The sequence below is a fragment of the Phyllobates terribilis genome, unplaced genomic scaffold (assembly GCF_046119375.1).
Source record: "Phyllobates terribilis strain yellow unplaced genomic scaffold, ASM4611937v1 Scaffold_1__5_contigs__length_1240528914, whole genome shotgun sequence".
NCBI classification, from domain to species: Eukaryota; Metazoa; Chordata; class Amphibia; order Anura; family Dendrobatidae; genus Phyllobates; species Phyllobates terribilis.
Window position 1 is genome coordinate 230,409,618 of NW_027362761.1, and position 18,281 is coordinate 230,427,898.

Consider the following 18,281-nt stretch of genomic DNA (forward strand, 5'->3'; position numbering starts at 1 on the left):
CTTTTGAAAGCTGAAACCCTCCCAAATTTGGTTTAGGTAAAGAAAATAAATTGGCATCAATGCTGAAATATTGATCATTTAATGAACACAGAATGGTCAGATTTTGGCAAGACAAAGGTTTTGTCGCCTGGTCATATAATGCACCCAATCCTAGTTTGCATCCTCACCAGTGCTCAGTAAATGATAGGTTAATTAGTGGGTGTGTATAAAAAGAAACCCAGCACCCCAGACCTTCACTTGAACTACAACTTGAGCTCTGACAACATGTCAAAAATCCACCCTGCGACCAAAGCCTTGATTATCAAGAGGCTGAAGACCAGATCCACTGCAGAGGTGGCTGGCACCTTTAATGTGTCTCAGCGTTAAGTACAAAGAATTAAAAAAAGATTTGAGGAGACTTGAGATGTGTTTGACAAGCCCAGGTCCGGCAGACCCCGCAAGACAACTGCTCAGGAGGAACATTTGTTGGTTAGAAAATTCAAAGCAAGCCCCTCTTCCACTGCAGCAGAGCTCCAACAGGCCTGGTCACCTCAAGTCCCTGTGTCAACTAGAACAGTTTGTAGGATTCTGTCTCGAAATTGCCTCCATGGTCTAATCAGTGCCCAGAAGCCAGCACTAAACAAAAGGCAAATAAAAAACAGTGTGGCATTTGCAAAGTACCACAGCCTGTTAAACAGATGGACGCTGGAAAAGTGGCAGAAGGTGGATTTCTCTGATGAATCTGCAGTAGAATTACACCACAGCCTCCGCAAATACTGCAGGAGACCCACTGGAGCCCGTTATGGATCCAAAATACACCCAGAAAACAGTTACATTTGGTGGTGGAAAGATCATGGTCTGGGGTTACATTCAGTATGGGGGTGTGCGAAACATTTGCAAGGTGGAAGGCAAAATCAATAGCCAAATCATAAAAGGGGTCAAATTCAGCAGCAGGATGGAGCACCATCTCTTACATCCATCTCTACAACAAAGTTCCTGCAGGCAAAAAAGATCAAGGTGCTCAAGGACTGGCCAGCCCAGTCACCAGACATGAACATCATTGAGCATGTTTGTGGTAGGATGAAAGAGGAAGCTTGGAAGACAAAACCAAAGAATCCAGATGAACTCTGGGAGGCATGTAAGACTGCATTCTTTGCTATTCCTGATGACTTCATTAATAAATTGTATGAATCATTGTTGAACCGCATGGATGCAGTCCTTCAATCTCATGGAAGTCACACAAAATATTAAATATGACTCTAATAGCACCACAACTTCATTCACCAATGTTATGCAACATATATTTGTATTTTAAGATAATTATTTGTTTGAATATCACATTACTTTCTGTGGACGACAAAACTTTTGTCTTGCCAAAATCTGACCATTCTGTGTTCATTAAATGATCAATATTTCAGCATTGATGCCAATTTATTTTCTTAACCCATACCAAATTTGGGAGGGTTTCAGCCTTCAGAAGAGTAATTTATAAAATCAATGGATGAATTTAATGTCAGGTTATAAGCTTTTATTTACATAACATGGATAAGCGACATAACTTCTGTCAGGGAGTGTATACTCACCTGTCCGGCGGCCCCTGGTGTCCTCCTGGTCCCCGGCGGCGATGTTCTGTCTTTGCGGCTAGCGGTACACTGCAAGGCGCGGGCTCACGCCCCGCAGTGTACTGCCAGGACCTGCGGTGACGTCACTGATCACCTGATGGTCATGCGATCATCAGCTGATCGGTGACATCAGCGGTCACCTAATGGTCAGGTGACCATCAGTTGATTGGTCTCATGACCGATCAGCTGATGCTCACCGTGGGAACATTCGCAAGAATGTTCTCATGGTGGTAAACTCACTGGGGCTCATCAGCTGATCTTCAGCTGACGAACCCCAGTGACCTCCTGCAGCCTGTATACTGACAGGAGGTGATTTTACACCCCTGTCAGTATACAGTGCAGTATTCTACAGCTGTGACATCAGTGATCTCTGATGTTACAGCTGTAGAAGTGACACAGATCGTCATGGGACATTCAGCGGTGATCGTAGACTGTGTCGTTGATGGCGGACAGGTGAGGGATACAGTTGTTTGTTATTTTACGTTTTTTGCAGGAGATCGAGGGCTTCGCGGAGGCGTGCAATTAAAAACATTTTTAAAACAGTGTTTTTATTTCATTAAAATACTTTATTCCGGCCGTGTTTTTATTGAAAAAGCGAAGATCACTTTTCTAGGCAGTTAGTAATGGGCGCGTCTTATAGACGCCCTCCATTACTAACCTGGGCTTCACGTCAGCCGCCAATATAAGGCTGACATGAACCCCAAACCAATTACCCCACTGCCACCGCTACAGGGCAGTGGGAAGAATGAGGCTAAGAGCCAGATTTGGCGCATCTTATGGATGCACAATTTCTGGGACTGCTGAGGGGTGATATGAATAGCCGCGGAGGGGGCCAGGATCTATGGCCCCTTCCATGGCTATTAATATCAGCCCGCAGTTGTCTAGAATAGCCTTTGCTGGTTAGATTTTATAGGGGACCCCACATAAATTTTTTTCTGGGGTCCCCCTGTAATATAGCCAGTAAAGGCTAAACAAACAACTAAAAATAAAAAAATAAACCTTCATACTCACCTCTTCGGCGGCCGCCGGTGTCCTCCTGGGCGATGCTGTCCCGTCGGCGCCCCGCAGTGTACTTCCAGGACCTGCGGTGACGTCACTGATCACCTGATGGTCATGCGACCATCAGATGATCAGTGACGTCACCGATCAGCTGATGGTCGCGTAACCATCAGGTGATCAGTGCCGCAGCAATCAGATAATGGTCACGTGACCATCAGCTGATTGCTAAAGCCAGTAGTCAGCTGATCGGTCTCATGACCGAACAGCTGATGCCGAGTGTGGGAAGATTCACAAGAATTTTCCCACGCTTTCTAGCTCACTGGGGCTCATCAGCTGATCTTCAGCTGATGAACCCCAGTGACCTCACCTGCAGCACTATATACTGATAGGGGTGATTTTACACCCCTGTCAGTATACAGTGCTATAATCTACAGCTGTGACATCCGCGATTGCTGATGTCACAGCTGTAGAAATGATTCGGATCGTCGTGGACGTTAGGTGGATTACGTCGTTGACGGCGGACAGGTAAGGAATATTGTTGTTTGTTTTTTTTACGTTTTTTTCAGGAGATCGAGGGCTTCACGGAGGCAGGTAATAAAAAAAATTGTAGAACCGTGTCTGTTTTATTTCATTAAAATTCTTTATTCTGCCAGTGTCTTTTATTGAAAATGCGCCGACCATTTTACTACGCGGTTAGTAATAGGGGCGTCTTATAGATGCCCTCCATTACTAACCTGGGTTTCACGTCAGCCGCCAATACAAGGCTGATGTTAACCCCAAACCCATTACCCCACTGCCACCACTGCAGGGCAGCGTGGAAGAGCAAGGCTAAGCGCCAGATTTAGCGCATCTTATGGATGCGCCATTTCTGGGACTGCTGAGGGGTGATATTAATAGCCGCAAAGGGGGCTAGTAGTTATGGCCCCTTCCATGGCTATTAATATCAGCCCGCAGCTGTTTAGTTTAGCCTTTGCTGGCTAAATTTTTTAGGGGGACCCCACGTCAATTTTTTTCTGGGGTCCCTCTGTAATCTAGCCAGTAAAGGCTAAACAAACAGCTGTGGGCTGATATTAATAGCCAGGGAACATTGTTGGCTAATGGCCCCTTCTGCGATTACTAATATCAGCCCCGAGCGATCAGCTTTCCCTCAGCTAGTTATAAAAATGATGCGGGAGCCCACGCCGTTTTTTTTTTTTTTTTTTCCATTTTAGGCTCTGTGCCCATAATTCAGATGTAACGCCGCTTTGGACGCAAATTTTTGCTGCATCCAAAACGTTGCATTCTACTGAATGTAGGTAAATCCACATGTGTTCACTGAACCAATACATTCTGGTGGTCAAATTTCTGTTGTGGAGACAAGTGAATAAATACGTTGTGTCCAAAGCGCTGCTGAGTGCTGATCGGGGGACATAGCGGCTAACAGATGTTATTTAATGGCCAGGGACCATGTTTGCCTAATGGCACCTTTCCAGGCTAAAAGTAGCATCTCACAGCAGTCGCATAAATTATATGAATGGAAATGCTAATGAAGATTGGGTGAATGGGGCTAACTGACACCCAGCTCTTCTCTTTTGTTTGTAGATGTCAAGGTGTAAACCAGACCTTTTCATGAGCAAACTTTAATTAAAGTAAAGAAACACACAGACATGGTGTAAACACTTTATTTGAAATACAACAGACCCATTCTTTAATCATTTAAATTAACCAATATACTCACCCCAGTTCTTATGGTAATCCAAGGGCTTAAGCAATGTCCCACCAACTTTATTTAGCTTCAAAAAGCATTCATTGATGTACAAAAACGCTTCAAAAAGAACATGTAAATCTGCATGCATTTTTTTCTGCCAGGGAAAGGCAAAAACGCTCAGGAAATTTCTGCTTCAAATCCTGAACGTGTACACATACCCTAAAAGCACTAGATCTGAATGCAGGATAGAGGCAGAAACTTAGGTTGGACTACATGCAAACAGGACAACCAGAAGTACTCATCTGTCAGAAGTCTGCCCTAAAAACACTCCTGAAATACTATTGTAGCAAGACAAACAAGTAGAGTCAATTTATCAGTGAAGTTTTATACCTAAACACAGTGTCTGGCTGTAAAAAAGGAAAGGGCAGCATGCTTACCAGAGCTGTACTGTCTGACAAGTTAGTGCCTTAAGTGGTATTATATAATCTTCAGTCCTCCAAGGTAAGGTGGAAAAAACATTTGTAAGACTTAATGTTATAAGTTAAGCATTACCTTCTTAGTTATATCAAATTAATTTCTGTGTAATACCTTTTGTATTATCTTATTGTTATTTAAATGTATTATGTTCTCTGTGCAAATAAAACTTGAAGCCAAATCAGAGAAAGAGGTTTTCTGTCGCATTCGGTCAGTTAGAATGTATTCTTGTTCTAGTCTAGACTAGTGCTATTAAGTAATCCTTCCCTATCAATGCACACTATTGTGGAGCACTACTAAATCTTCCATGTGCTTGACAGCTGTGTCGTGGCACAAAGATGACATTTAACTAGTGAACTTATTATGCGTCCTTTAGCTTTGCTCCAAATAACAGCACAGTTCAGAAACAGAAGGAGGAGGAATTTTTCCATTGTATGTCTGGATGAGTCTGTGCAGTAAACCTTACCTGCCACGATGAGGTCACTAGCTAATGCCATCTCAAGGCCTCCTCCTAAGGCTGCTCCATCCAAGGCTGCAATGGTTGGCATTGGTAAATTAGCTGAAGAGATAAAATAAAATAGGATTATAAATGTACAAAAAATATTTCTAACTTATCAATCATACCACTCTTTGATCTCATAGCAATCTACTCAGTACAGACGCAGCAGCTGTAGGAAAGCTAAGTAGGACAAGGTTAAATACTAGCACTATAGGTCCTGATTAGGTGCACGCATCTGGCTAGCTAGGACTAGAAGGAGGCCATGTATTCATTTTATTTTTGACAGTTGGTGAGCTGAGCAGTGTGAGGTGTGGGAGCTGGTGAGTAAACAGTGAATGTGAGCACACAGCCTAAAGCAGGGCCTGAAATGTTGCCTGGGTGAGACCCTGTTATTGCTTTGCACTTATTAAAAAAGGACTTTGATTTTTGTTATTTCGTTTGTGGTGGAAAAGGGATTTTTTCATTTAAAGAACTGGTTATGTTCAATAAACCTCACTCCCTTTTGACACAAGAATTCGGTGCCTGTGTGAATTCTAGTGACTACTTGAGAGCGTGAAACCCTACACAGTTGATTATTTTAAACTGGATGTCTTGTTGTGGTGCATAAAAAAATTGGTGTTGCTTAACTGGCCATTTACTTTCTGTAGGCCTCATACACATGGCCACATTACAGCTCCATGCAGGTCTCATTTGACTACCAGCTAACTCTCCTGACTCTCCCATACACAAGAATGACTATGGCAGCGGCTAATCTGCCTGGAGTACAAAAGGATTGGATGTATGAATTCAAACCACTCGATCCTTATCGCCCCCGTCATCATCTGTTGGGAGAGAGCACAATGGTCCCCATACACATTAGATGGTCTTAGATTGTATGGCGGTCTTTAACGTATTTCTCGACTAGAACATCTGTAGTGATTCTCAACTAGAACTGTAGTGATCTCATCTTCTAAAAGTGAAAGGGTCACGCAATGGGTTTCTGGGTTAAAACCTGACCAAAGGCATCATTTGCATGGAGTTTGTGGATTTGTATTGCGCTTGCTTTGGACTCCTCTGGTTTCTTTCCATACTCCAAAACCATAGCAATAAGTTAATTGGCATCTTATTAAATTAACCCTGGTGTGTGTAAGACAGGATTGTCAACCTCATTGGGGACAAACACTGATGTAAATGATGAAAATCTCATTAGCCCTGTGGAATATGTTGCCACTAAATAAGAAAGGAGAAATAAGTAAATGGAATAAAGTTAACTTCTGTAATTTCAAGGTGTAATGATTTAAGTCTCAGCATAAATAGCTAGGAATGCTTAATAGATGGAGCTAATATGAGTAATCCAGTGCGCTTTTCAGTTTCCTTACTTTTGTGAATGCTACATGGATGGGATATACATAAAAAGACATAGTAGGAGAAACTGCGAGCTCTCTACCACAACTGTGCAGATGATTTTCATACAGACCCAACCAAATAGTTATGGCGAAGAGAAAAGTTGTATAAAACAAATACTCTATCTAAAGTTCAGTGCGAAAGTAAAATTGTTTTTTTAATTAATGATGTTCTACTTTTAGGCTCCTGATAAAACAGTATACAGTATATTTTTCAACTTAAAAATCATTGTTATGGAGCTAAAATAAAACAGCCCATCTGCCAACGCATGCCCATCATACAGACAGATTGTATTCCATCCTTTGTCAACATCCACCCCCACCAAGCAGATGAACCTGAGGGAAAGATGTTGATAACAGTCTTCGTAATGATCTCCACCAGTTCTTACGGTACAACTAGTTTTAATCAGCTGTATAAAAGAAAAACTAGACCCTTAGTGTGAAGTGTCAAGTGACTGGATGGAAGTGACACAGACCATAAAGTAGCACACAATTAGCAAAACATTACTAAATGACTGTCTATAGTTTCCAGACAGTCCAACACATTCTCCTAACAACTACGCCTACTAGAAATTGAGGTAGAAATGATCACTATTAACCAAGAGTTCACAAAGTCGTCTTGTAAGAAGTCAAACGCATATGAAGAGTCTGAATTTATTAGTAAAAAGCATGGTGAGGAGGTTCAAGTTCAAACAATTACACTTGTCTTGTATCATCATCCTCAATAGTTTCCCAATAGACTAATGCGAACACAGTAACACCACAGAAGAATATTCACAAAAGCCGTTCAACCTCGCCGCGGCAAAAGCTAATTTTTATGCTTTCATTTTTTCCTCCCCTTCTTGCAGGAGTCATAACTCTTTTATATTTCTGTTAACATACTCATATAAGACCTTATTTTTTGCAGGGATAGTTGTAGTTTTAAATGACGCCATTTATTTTACTATACACTGTACTGGAAAATTGGGGAAAATGTCGAAGTGCGGAGAAAAAAATCCCACAATTCTGCTATTGTTTTTGGAGGTTTTGTTTTTATCGAGCTCATTGTGCATCAGAAAAAAATGACCTGGCATCATAATACAATTATAATGATACCAATCTTGTATCTTTTTTATTTTTTTTTATTTCAGTGGTGAATAAAATTCAGAAACTTTTAAGAATATATATTTTTTAATTTTCCATTGAGCTGTGTGAGGCTTGTTTTTTGAGTGGTGAACTGACTGTTTTATGGATATCATTTTGGGGTACATATAGTGTTTGGATTGCTTTTTACAGCAATTTTGGTGTTTTGACAGCTGCAATCCCATGCTGTCCTGTCTGTATACTCTTTTGCTTCCCCCCCTGCCCAGGAGATGTGGTATGATCAGACCATGTCCCTGTACGGTCAGACACAGCCATTACACAGTACACAGCAGGGGCACATTTATAAGATTATCTCCGCACAGGAACATTATATTTAATCACATCCAATTGTGGAAATTATTATTATTTCAAGATCTAATGATTAAAATGTACTTTGTTAATGGGAAAACCCTTTAAGTAGAATTTTATGACGTGTTAAAATTATTTCATTTATTCATAGCAAACACACAACTTAAATCATACAAACACTGATGCAGGAAACTGTTTATAAGTATCTTGCCTATAACCTAAGAGATTCCACGGACCACCTGAAATAGAGATGCATAGAATTAATGCGCTGAACCTCTGAGTTAATCACGCTTTAGTTATTATGTCTTGTAGTGTAACTTCCAGGCAAGGGTATTTACAACCATCATGACTCACAAGGGATACATGGTCCACTGGCCTATGTCGCCCACCACTCCTATTTGCACATTAATCATCATCAGCAGCTAAGCATGCGCTTTGCTCTTTAGAGAATGTTCAACAAATTATTACTAAGCTGCAAATCTTTAGTATTACTTCATTATTCAAGGATGATCAGACATTTAAAGGGAATGTGTCACCACTTTGGAGTTATCAGACCACTACTATGGCCATACAGGGTATAGAAAAGTAAATCTATACTTACCTGTATGGCCCATAGTAGAGGTTTGATTGCAGAGAAAAGCGCTTTAATCAATTCTATTTTGTACAGGCTTGGCATCCGGGGGACGCCAAGCAATCCCCGCCTATGTGCTTAATTATCATATTCCCCCCCTCCCCTGTGACGTGCACTGTGATCCCTGACCTCCCGGGCTGCGCAAAGCACCGCTCGCATAGATCGCGCTTTGCTTCATCCCGGGCCCGTCTGTCTGCGTACTGCTCCACAAGTTTCTAGTACGCAGGCGCCGGGGAGTCATTGTCACTTCCCGGCGTCTGCACAATAGAACCTTTCAGTGCAGTGCACAGACAGACGGAATGAAGCAAAGCGTGCTCTATGTGAGTGGCGCTTTGCACATGTCCGGGTGGTCAGGGAGCACAGTGCACGTCACAGGGCCCTGCAGGGGAGGGGAGGAATATGATAATTAAGCATATAGGCGGGGATTTGGAGGAATAATAAGCACATAGGCTGCAGGGAATGTTAGCGCCGGCTGCAGCCGGGAGTCACGTGATGCCTGTGAGCGGCCAAGGATAGCACCACTCACAGGCATTATCTGCAACACAAGGTATTTTCAGAAATAGCATATATATAAAATAGCTTCTCTTATTTTAGCTAAATTAGGTTACATATTGGGAATAAATGAAAAGCTCAAATTTGGTCATTGCTGGCTTTCAAAAGTTAGTTTGCAGCTAAAATAAGTTTCAGAACAATACCTCCAAAACCTCCAATGAACCTCAAAGCTGCATTTTTTCAAGCAGTCGCATTTACAAGCCTGCTTCATGTGCTCAGGTGTGGAATAACTAACAAAGCTCCACAGTAATAGCACTTTGTGAGCTTGTTCACACTCTGCGCCAAAAATGTCTAATTGGTGGGGCTCTAGATGAAACCTGTATATGAGAAGAATTGGAGGTCCCCTGAGACCCTGTTGGCACCGGAGAGAGGAGATCAGGTTGCAACACATGTATCTTCCTCTCTCTATTGTAGTTTATTAGCATTATGAAAAGCAAAGCAGTATATGTAATTTTCATAAACTACAATGGAGACAGCAGCAAATGAGCATGTGGTCTCCAATTATCTCTGCAGTGCCGAGATGGGAAGTATGGGAGCCCTATGTTTCCTGTATGTCGAACACCTATTACACATATATGGAATATAATGGATCAGATGGACCTACCCACTTATATTTTTAATGCAGCTCTGAGGAGCTGTACTTGAAACTTATAATTTCATTGAGTAATAATAGATTAAGAAACTTTGATTTAATAGCAACCTTCAGTTTCAAAAGCAGAATACACATATGGTTATTCAGGTTTGGAGTTATTACCCAGTGAATTCTTGTACTTTTTCTGATACTGGATACTCTATTACACACAGATCTACAACAGACGAACAAGCACAGGCATCAAACATCATGTTCGCAGGTGTCTATTTAGTATGACAAACTATAATTTTTTATTACCGTTTCCCTGTAACAGTAGTCACCATGAATTACCTTAACGCATGCGAAGACAGAAAACAATTAAGTTAATGATAAACTTGATCACTAGTCTATGGGAAGTGCAGCATATTGCTGCAGTACACTACAAATTCTTTAAAGAGGACCTTTCACCTGTTTTACCTAGTTAAACTGGCCAGATCATGAAATAGCGGCTGCAGTACTGAAAACATAAAACATAGTTTTTTTTATTTCTCATCTATGTTGCAGAGATATTAGCTTGTAAAGTTTAGATTCTAATTTTCCCTTTAACTGATGGGGTGTTAGCAGAGATTCTTATCGGAGGATGTGTACTTTTTCTCCTGCATGACGTTGCCGAATCATGAACAGAAGGTGTCTTGTGGGGGAAAAAAAGAACACGTCACTAGAGGAGTTTAGAGCAAGCTTTTACCAGTGAAATAGGTAATGACACACATCCCTGCTCTCCTCTGTAATCTCTGCACCTACTGTGTAGAGTAGAGCAGAGCTTCATGTCATTACAAACACATCTAGCAGCTTTCAGCTCAGGGCACTGTCTGCTCTGCTCTTCTTCCCTTCTCCCCACACTGACTGCAGTGAAAAGAAAACTGCAAGAGGTGTTTGAAATGACACACAGTTCTGCTCTACTCTACACAACAGGTGCAGAAAATCACAGATGAGTAGGACTGTGGCTCATTATACAGGTGCATCTCACAAAATTAGAATATCATCAAAACTTTAATTTATTTCAGTTCTTCAATACAAAAAGTGAAACTCATTATATAGAGTCATTACAAACAGAGTGATCTATTTCAAGTGTTTATTTATGTTAATGTGGATGATTCTGGCTTACAGCCAATGAAAACACAAAAGTCATTATCTCAGCAAATTGAAATAATTAACAAAAAAGCATTTAAAAAGGTCTCTTAGTCTGTTTCCGTAGGCTCCACAATCATGGGGAAGACTGCTGACTTGACAGATGTCCAGAAGGCACTCATTGACACACTCCACAAGGTCCCAGAGTTCCAATTCGCATTTGGAAATCAAGGTCCCAGTGTCTGGAGGAAGAGTGGAGAGGCACACAATTCAAGCCGCCTGAAGTATAATGTGAAGTTTCCACAATCAGTGATGGTTTGGGGAGCCAAGTCATCTACTGGTGTAGGTGCACTGTGTTTTATCACGACCAAAGTCAGCGCAGCCGTCTACTAGGAAATTTTAGAGCACTTCATGCTTCCCTTTGCCGACAAGCTTTTTGGAGATGGAAATTTCATTCTCCAGCAGGACTTGGCACCTGTCCACACTGTCAAAAGTACCAATACCTGGTTTAAAAACAACAGTATCACTGTGCTTGATTGGCCAGCAAACTCGCCTGACCTTAACCCCATAGAGAATCTATGGGGTATTGTCAAGAGGAAGATGAGAGACACCAGACCCAACAATGCAGACAAGCTGAAGGCTGCTGTCAAAGCAACCTGGGTGTTATGATCTGCAACATGAACTAAGGAAAGATAAGGGAAAACTGTCCATACAGTAAAACTAAGCAGAATCCCTACGATGTAGCGGGCTGCCTGTTCCTAGCGAACAGACCCGCCTTAGTCCTCGGCTAGTCTGAACGAAAACCTATAGCATAAGGGAAGGGGTCCCTAAAAGAACTAAGGACTGGGACAAAAATGGGACACCTCCTAAACAGAGAAGTTGTTGCAGAACACAGAAAGACAAACAGACAAAAATGTACTAGAGGTCCCAGAAGGACCAAACGAACTGACAGAGAAAGGCACAGAAGCACCTGGCTAGAGAAAAACAGTCAAACACTGAAGTCCAGCACAGCCAAAAGGGCGGAGCTGGAATATAAAGGCAGATGGTCACGTGACCGCAAAACACAAGATGGAAAAAACAAACAGGAGGGTTCTAACAGTACCCCCTCTTTTATGAGGATCATCCGGATCCTCCAGGCCCAGGCCTATCCGGAAATCTTTTGTGGAAAGCTTTAACAAGCCTAGGAGCAGAGACATCATCCGTCCTTACCCAGGAGTTGTCTTCGGGACCGAAACCCTTCCAGGAGACAAGACACCGTAATCTCCCTCTATGCCATCTAGAATTCAAGATACGAGAAATTTCATATTTGCCGTCTTCCACCACAGGAGGAACTGAGACAGTGGCATCCCTATCTGATACATCAGCCTTTTTCAACAAGGAAACATGAAACACAGGATTAATCTTCCAGGAAGTAGGGACATCCAACCTAACAGCAGACGGGTTAACAACCTGAAGCACCTTAAATAGACCCAAAAACTTAGGATCCAGTTTTTTTTAGAGGGAATCCTCAACCGCAGGTTCTTTGAGGACAACCAAACCAGGTCACCCACAGTAAACAAAACCTCCTTACGTTTCCTGTCAAAATACTTCTTGGACTTCTTGTTAGCCTCTTGAAGGTTGCAACGTACATTAGTCCAAACTCTCTCCAAATCACCAGAAAAATTCTCCTCCTCCGGCACCGCCGACCCCAATTTGAAGAATGAACCAAAAGACGGATGTCTCCCAGTACAACAAAAAAAGGAGAACACCCAGCAGAGGAGGATGTATGATTGTTAAGAGCAAATTCTGCGAGAGGCAGAAACTCAGACCACACCTCTTGATTGTCCGCCACAAAACAACGCAAAACGGTTCAACATCCTGGTTCTTTCTTTCAGTCTGTCCATTAGACTCTGGATGATACCCAGACGAAAATGACAAATGGACTCCCAACCTGTCACAAAAAGCACGCCAAAAGCGAGCCACAAACTGAGGTCCTCTATCAGAAACAATATCCGTGGGAACGCCATGGAGCTTGATAATCTCCTTAACAAACGCCTTAGTGAGTGTCTTGGCACAGGGCAACTTAATGAATGGAACCAAATGACACATCTTACGAAAACGGTCCACGACCACCCAGATGACAGTAATACCCTCGGACACAGGAAGATCAGTAATAAAATCCATAGTGAGATGCGTCCAAGGCGCACTAGGAACCTCCAGAGGGCAAAGCAAACCCACAGCAGGAGTATGTGAAGCCTTTGACCTAGCAAACACAGTACATTGACGCACCCACTTGATGGCTTTCTTCTGTCATCCAGGCCACCAAAAACTGCGACTGATAAGTCTCTTAGTCTCCGAAATTCCTGGATGACCTGCCAACCAAGACTCATGACACTCCACAAACAAATCTCTCCTAAAGGCTCTAGGCACGAACAACCTCCCATGGGGAGTGTTAGATGGAGCATCATCTTGAGCTTTCAGGATCCCATTCTCCAAAACTGAGTCCAATGCCGCCACCACAACTCCTTTCTGTAAAATGCGCTCCTCCTCCTCGGCACCGACCGTAGGATAGAAGCCATTCTTGGTACCAGCGATATAGGTAACAGAAAAATGAAACCGAGAAAAAAAAAAGGGCCCACCTAGCTTGATGGGCATTTAAGCGCTTGGCAGCATCCAGATAGATCAAATTCTTGTGATCTGTGAAAACCTGAATAGGAAATCTAGCGCCTTCCAAAAAATGACGCCAATGTTCAAACGCGAGTTTAATAGCCAGCAACTCCCGATTTCCAACATCATAATTCAGTTCGGTTTCCGAAATTTTTTCGAAAAGAAGGCACAAGGATGTACTCCACCCTTGTTCTTCTGAGACAAAACTGCTCCGACCCCCACCGATGAAGCATCGACCTCTACCAAAAAAGGCTTGGTCTCATCAGGCTGCATAAGGATAGGGGCAGAACTGATCCTCTCTTTGAGATACTCAAACGCTTCCATGGCCTCAGTAGTCCACTGGACCGTATTCGCACCTTTCCTGGGGAGATCGGTTAGAGGTTTAACAATTACAGAAAAATTCTTAATGAATTTCCTGTAATAATTGGCAAAACCCAAAAATCTCTGTATAGATTTCAAACCAATAGGCCTAGGCAATTCCTGCATATCCTGAACCTTCACCGGGTCCATCTCAAAGCCCTCGCTGGAGACAATGTAGCCCAAAAAACGAATTTTCTGCACAGCGAACTCACATTTCTCCAGCTTAGCAAAGAGTGAATTATCACTCAATAACTGCAAAACTTCACGTACACTCTGCCAATGGGACTCTAGATCTGGTGAATAAATCAAAAGGTCATCCAAATACACAACCACATTCTTATCAATCAAAGGTCTCAGGATGTCATTAATAAGGTTCTGAAAAAAATGCAGGTGCATTGTTAAGACCAAAAGGCATCACCAGATTCTCAAAATGACCTACCGGAGTGTTAAAAGCAGTTTTCCATTCATCACCCTCCTTCACACATAACAAATTGTATGCCTCCCGGAGATCAATTTTAGAGAATCACTTGGCCCCCACTAACTGGTCAAACAAGTCAGGAATTAACGGCAATGGGTAGGAATTGCGTACGGTAATCTTATTAATTTCACGAAAATCCAGACATGGACGTAAACCCCCGTCCTTTTTTTTAACAAAGAAAAAGCCAACTGCCACAGGCGACTTAGAAGGTCTAATGTGACCAGCAGCTAGGCTAGTCTGTATGTGCTCCTCCAAGGCCTTTCTTTCAGGGATAGTCAGATTAAACAAGCGACTCTTGGGAAGAGTAGCTTCAGGAACAAACTCAATGGCGCAATCATAATCCCTATGAGGAGGTAAAACTTGCGACGACTCCTCTGAAAAAACCCTCCAAAAATCTTGAATAGGTACCGGTAATTCCCCTTTTTCCATAGCCGCAATGCGACCATTACAACATTTATCATTGCAATTTGGACTCCAAGACTTAATCACATTAGTAGACCAGTCCAGCAAAGGATTGTGCAGTTTTAACCAAGGCAATCCCAGAATGACCGGAGAGGGTAAATTATCTAATACAACCAAGTCCAAACTTTCTTGGTGAACCCCATTGATAGTGAGGGGAAATGCAGCAGCCTTGTGAGTAATACATTTCAAGGGAGTGTTATCAATTGCAATCACAGAAATAGGTGATGACAAAGGTTTGGATTTCAAATTAAGGTTTTCCAAAAACCCTTTATCAATCACATTAAGTGTTGAACCACAATCCACATTTGGCATTACAGGAGTCTTTACCTCATTCTGTCTAAATCTCAGTCTCCTATCCACACGAACAGCTAATTGCATGGCATCCTGCAGAGTCTCAGGTGCGGGGAATGCAATTAGCAAATCCTTAACCCTTTCACTCAGACCAGCAAGAAATAGACATTTCAGAGCTGGATCATTCCATTTAACTTCTGAGGCCCATCTTCTGAAGTGTGTGCAATAATTTTCAACATCACCAGACCCCTGATTCAAACACCTGAGTTCTGCCTCAGCAGATGAGATTCGATCAGTATTGTCATATAATAGCCCCATAGCAGAAAAAAATTCTTCTGCAGACCTTAAACATGGATCATTAGGTTGGAGAGAAAAGGCCCACACCTGTGGTTCTTTGCGCAAAAGTGACATAAAACCAATGCGCTGTGATTCATTCCCAGAGGACCTTGGTCTCAAACGAAAATATAACAAACCAGAAAAAACATCAGGCAGTCCTACCTTAGGTTCCACAAAATGCGCTTCAGAACAGCTACTCATGTGTTACTGGAGCTCGGCCACCTCCAGAGACAATCCCTGCAGGCGTTGAGCGAAATCCTGGACGGAAACCATACTGATCCCCGAATTTCTTTCCTTTTAGTTTTTTAGGCTGGACTTGCTGTTATGAGCTGCACCATGGACTAAGGAAAGATAAGGGAAAACTGTCCCTACAGTAAGACTAAGCTGAATCCCTACAATGTAGCGGGCTGCCTGTTCCTAGCGAACAGACACACCTTAGTCCTCAGCTAGTCTGAACGAAGACCTATAGCATAAGAGGAGGGGTCCCTAAAAGAACTAAGGACTGGGACAAAAATGGGACACCTCCTAAACAGAGAAGTTGTTGCAGAACACAAAAAGACAAACCGACAAAAAAGTACTAGAGGTCCCAGCACAGCCAAAAGGGTGGAGCTGTAAAATAAAGGCAGATGGTCACGTGACCGCAAAACACAATATGGAAAAAACAAACAGGAGGGTTCTAACACTGGGCTTCCATAACACCTCAGCAGTGTCACAGGCTGATCGCCTCCATGCCACGCCGCATTGATACAGTAATTGATGCAAAAGGAGCCGCGACCAAGTATTGAGAGCATTTACTGAACATGCATTACAGTTGGACAACATTTTGGATGTTAAAAACATTTTTCAAGCTGTTATAAAGTATTCTAATTTACTGAGATAATGACTTTTGTGTTTTTATTGGCTGTAAGACATAATCATCAACATTAACAGAAATAAACACTTGGAATAGATCACTCTGTTTGTAATGACTATATATAATATATGAGTTTCACTTTTTGTATTGAAGAACTGAAATAAATTAACTTTTTGATGATATTCTAATTTAGTGAGATGCACCTGTATATCACAAGAGAAAGCCTCCTCTAAATTTCTTTAAGGGCATGTTCTTTCTTTTCTCCTACATGATGTGGCCAGAGCAATATGCTAAAACTGGTCAAATGTCCTCTTTAAATGAAGAAAATTACATTCATAGTATGTAACCTATGTTCTTGTTACGGAGATTAAACAATTTTGAATTCTACAGTAATGCAGCCAAGTGGCAGCAAAACCATCTTAATATCTTAATGGGAACTGGAGGAGTATGGAGACAAAGCTGGTCATGTATGGAGACATTTAATATTTTCCCCTGAATACTCAAAAACTCAATAATCCCAAAGAAATAACAAAAGCAAAGAAAGATGTCAGATAGCCAACAAAGGTTTAGCATCGCTTCACCTAAAAGAAAGGACAAAGGAAATGATTTACCAAAAGGAAACCACTAAAGATATTTTCAATGATGTAACACGGCAACCAAACAACACATACACAAATAGGTTAAGGCTGCCAAGTAGCTAATATCGGTTAGTGGCGACACGGATGCAAAATTCCTGGGAAATACTAAAGCAACACTTAATTCAGAGAATGCCAAACAAGAAGAAAATGTAGCCCACCCATTGCAGTCTGTCATCCTTCTCTGAAGAAAGGCTAATTTATGTAAGCAAATAGTAAAGCAAGAATCAGAGTGTGCCGAGCCAAGCAGCGATTTATATGCCGGGCATGGAGTCAAGCTGACATCTTTTATGTTCTTAAATTGAAGCAAACATCATACAGATACAGAATAGCCTTTTAAGAGCTTAACAAGTGGGCACTATGAGAGGCCATTACACAGTAGTTACAGGGGCTGCATTCTGCTTTCTTACTGGATCAGTCAGCTGGGTGATGCACTTTGAGGAAGATGTGCCACTTCCCTGTTTTTGGTCAGTTCGCATCACTTGGCATTACTAAATGGTGGTGAGGAGGAAACAAAAAAGACAAAATCCCCCTATAACAAGCACCCAACCTACTCTGAGTAAGTGGAAGTAGTGTGCATCTCCTTCACACACGCATCCTGTTCCTTTTATATGTAATTAAATAAGATGTCTCATTTAAAAGGTTTTTCAATAGGAAGGTAAAAAGTGTTCGATCCTAGAAGGCTTGATCTTTGGAACCGCGATGATCAGGAGAGTGGGGGTCTAAGAGTCCACAGTGCGAATGAAGCAGCAGTGCCAATGTGAGATCACTGCTCCACTGACTGGCTATAGAACTAATGGAGAGAGTCAAATACAGCATTTATCTCCATCAGTCCCACTCAAAATTAGAAATGAATCCCCCCTTCCCACCTAGTTGCAGCAGACTGAACATTAACATTACTACTGTTCGTGGAGGAGAACCCAATGTATAGATAGATGCGCCGTATGATATCATGTTACATAGCAGATTTTTAGTTAAAGGATTACCAACATAGTAGAGAAGCAAGTGACCACAATAGGATATCCCCCCGCTGAGCGGCTCAAGCCGCGGGAGACATGCACCATCGTGTATTATGGTCAGAATTGCCCACACTGAAGCTCTATGGTTCCCATTGGTGGGCTTATATCTGCATTAGAAAATAGCAATGCAATCATTCACAGATATATGTGTGAAAATATGTGATAGTCTGATTAAAACAGAATATGGATGTGAGAAGACTGGGTTATTGAAAAGGAAGCGCCATTAAAATAGATTTTCCTTCCGAA

General features: G+C 42.0%; 1 protein-coding gene across 1 annotated transcript in view; it reads right to left on the reverse strand.

Annotated features, from left to right (window-relative positions):
* The window catches only part of AUH (AU RNA binding methylglutaconyl-CoA hydratase), a 270,894-nt gene that overhangs the window by 129,368 nt on the left and 123,245 nt on the right, over positions 1–18,281 (reverse strand). The window contains exon 5 of the mRNA XM_073671019.1: positions 5,228–5,320. Coding sequence (XP_073527120.1) covers positions 5,228–5,320 — 93 coding nt within the window. The remainder of the gene's footprint in view (positions 1–5,227; positions 5,321–18,281) is intronic.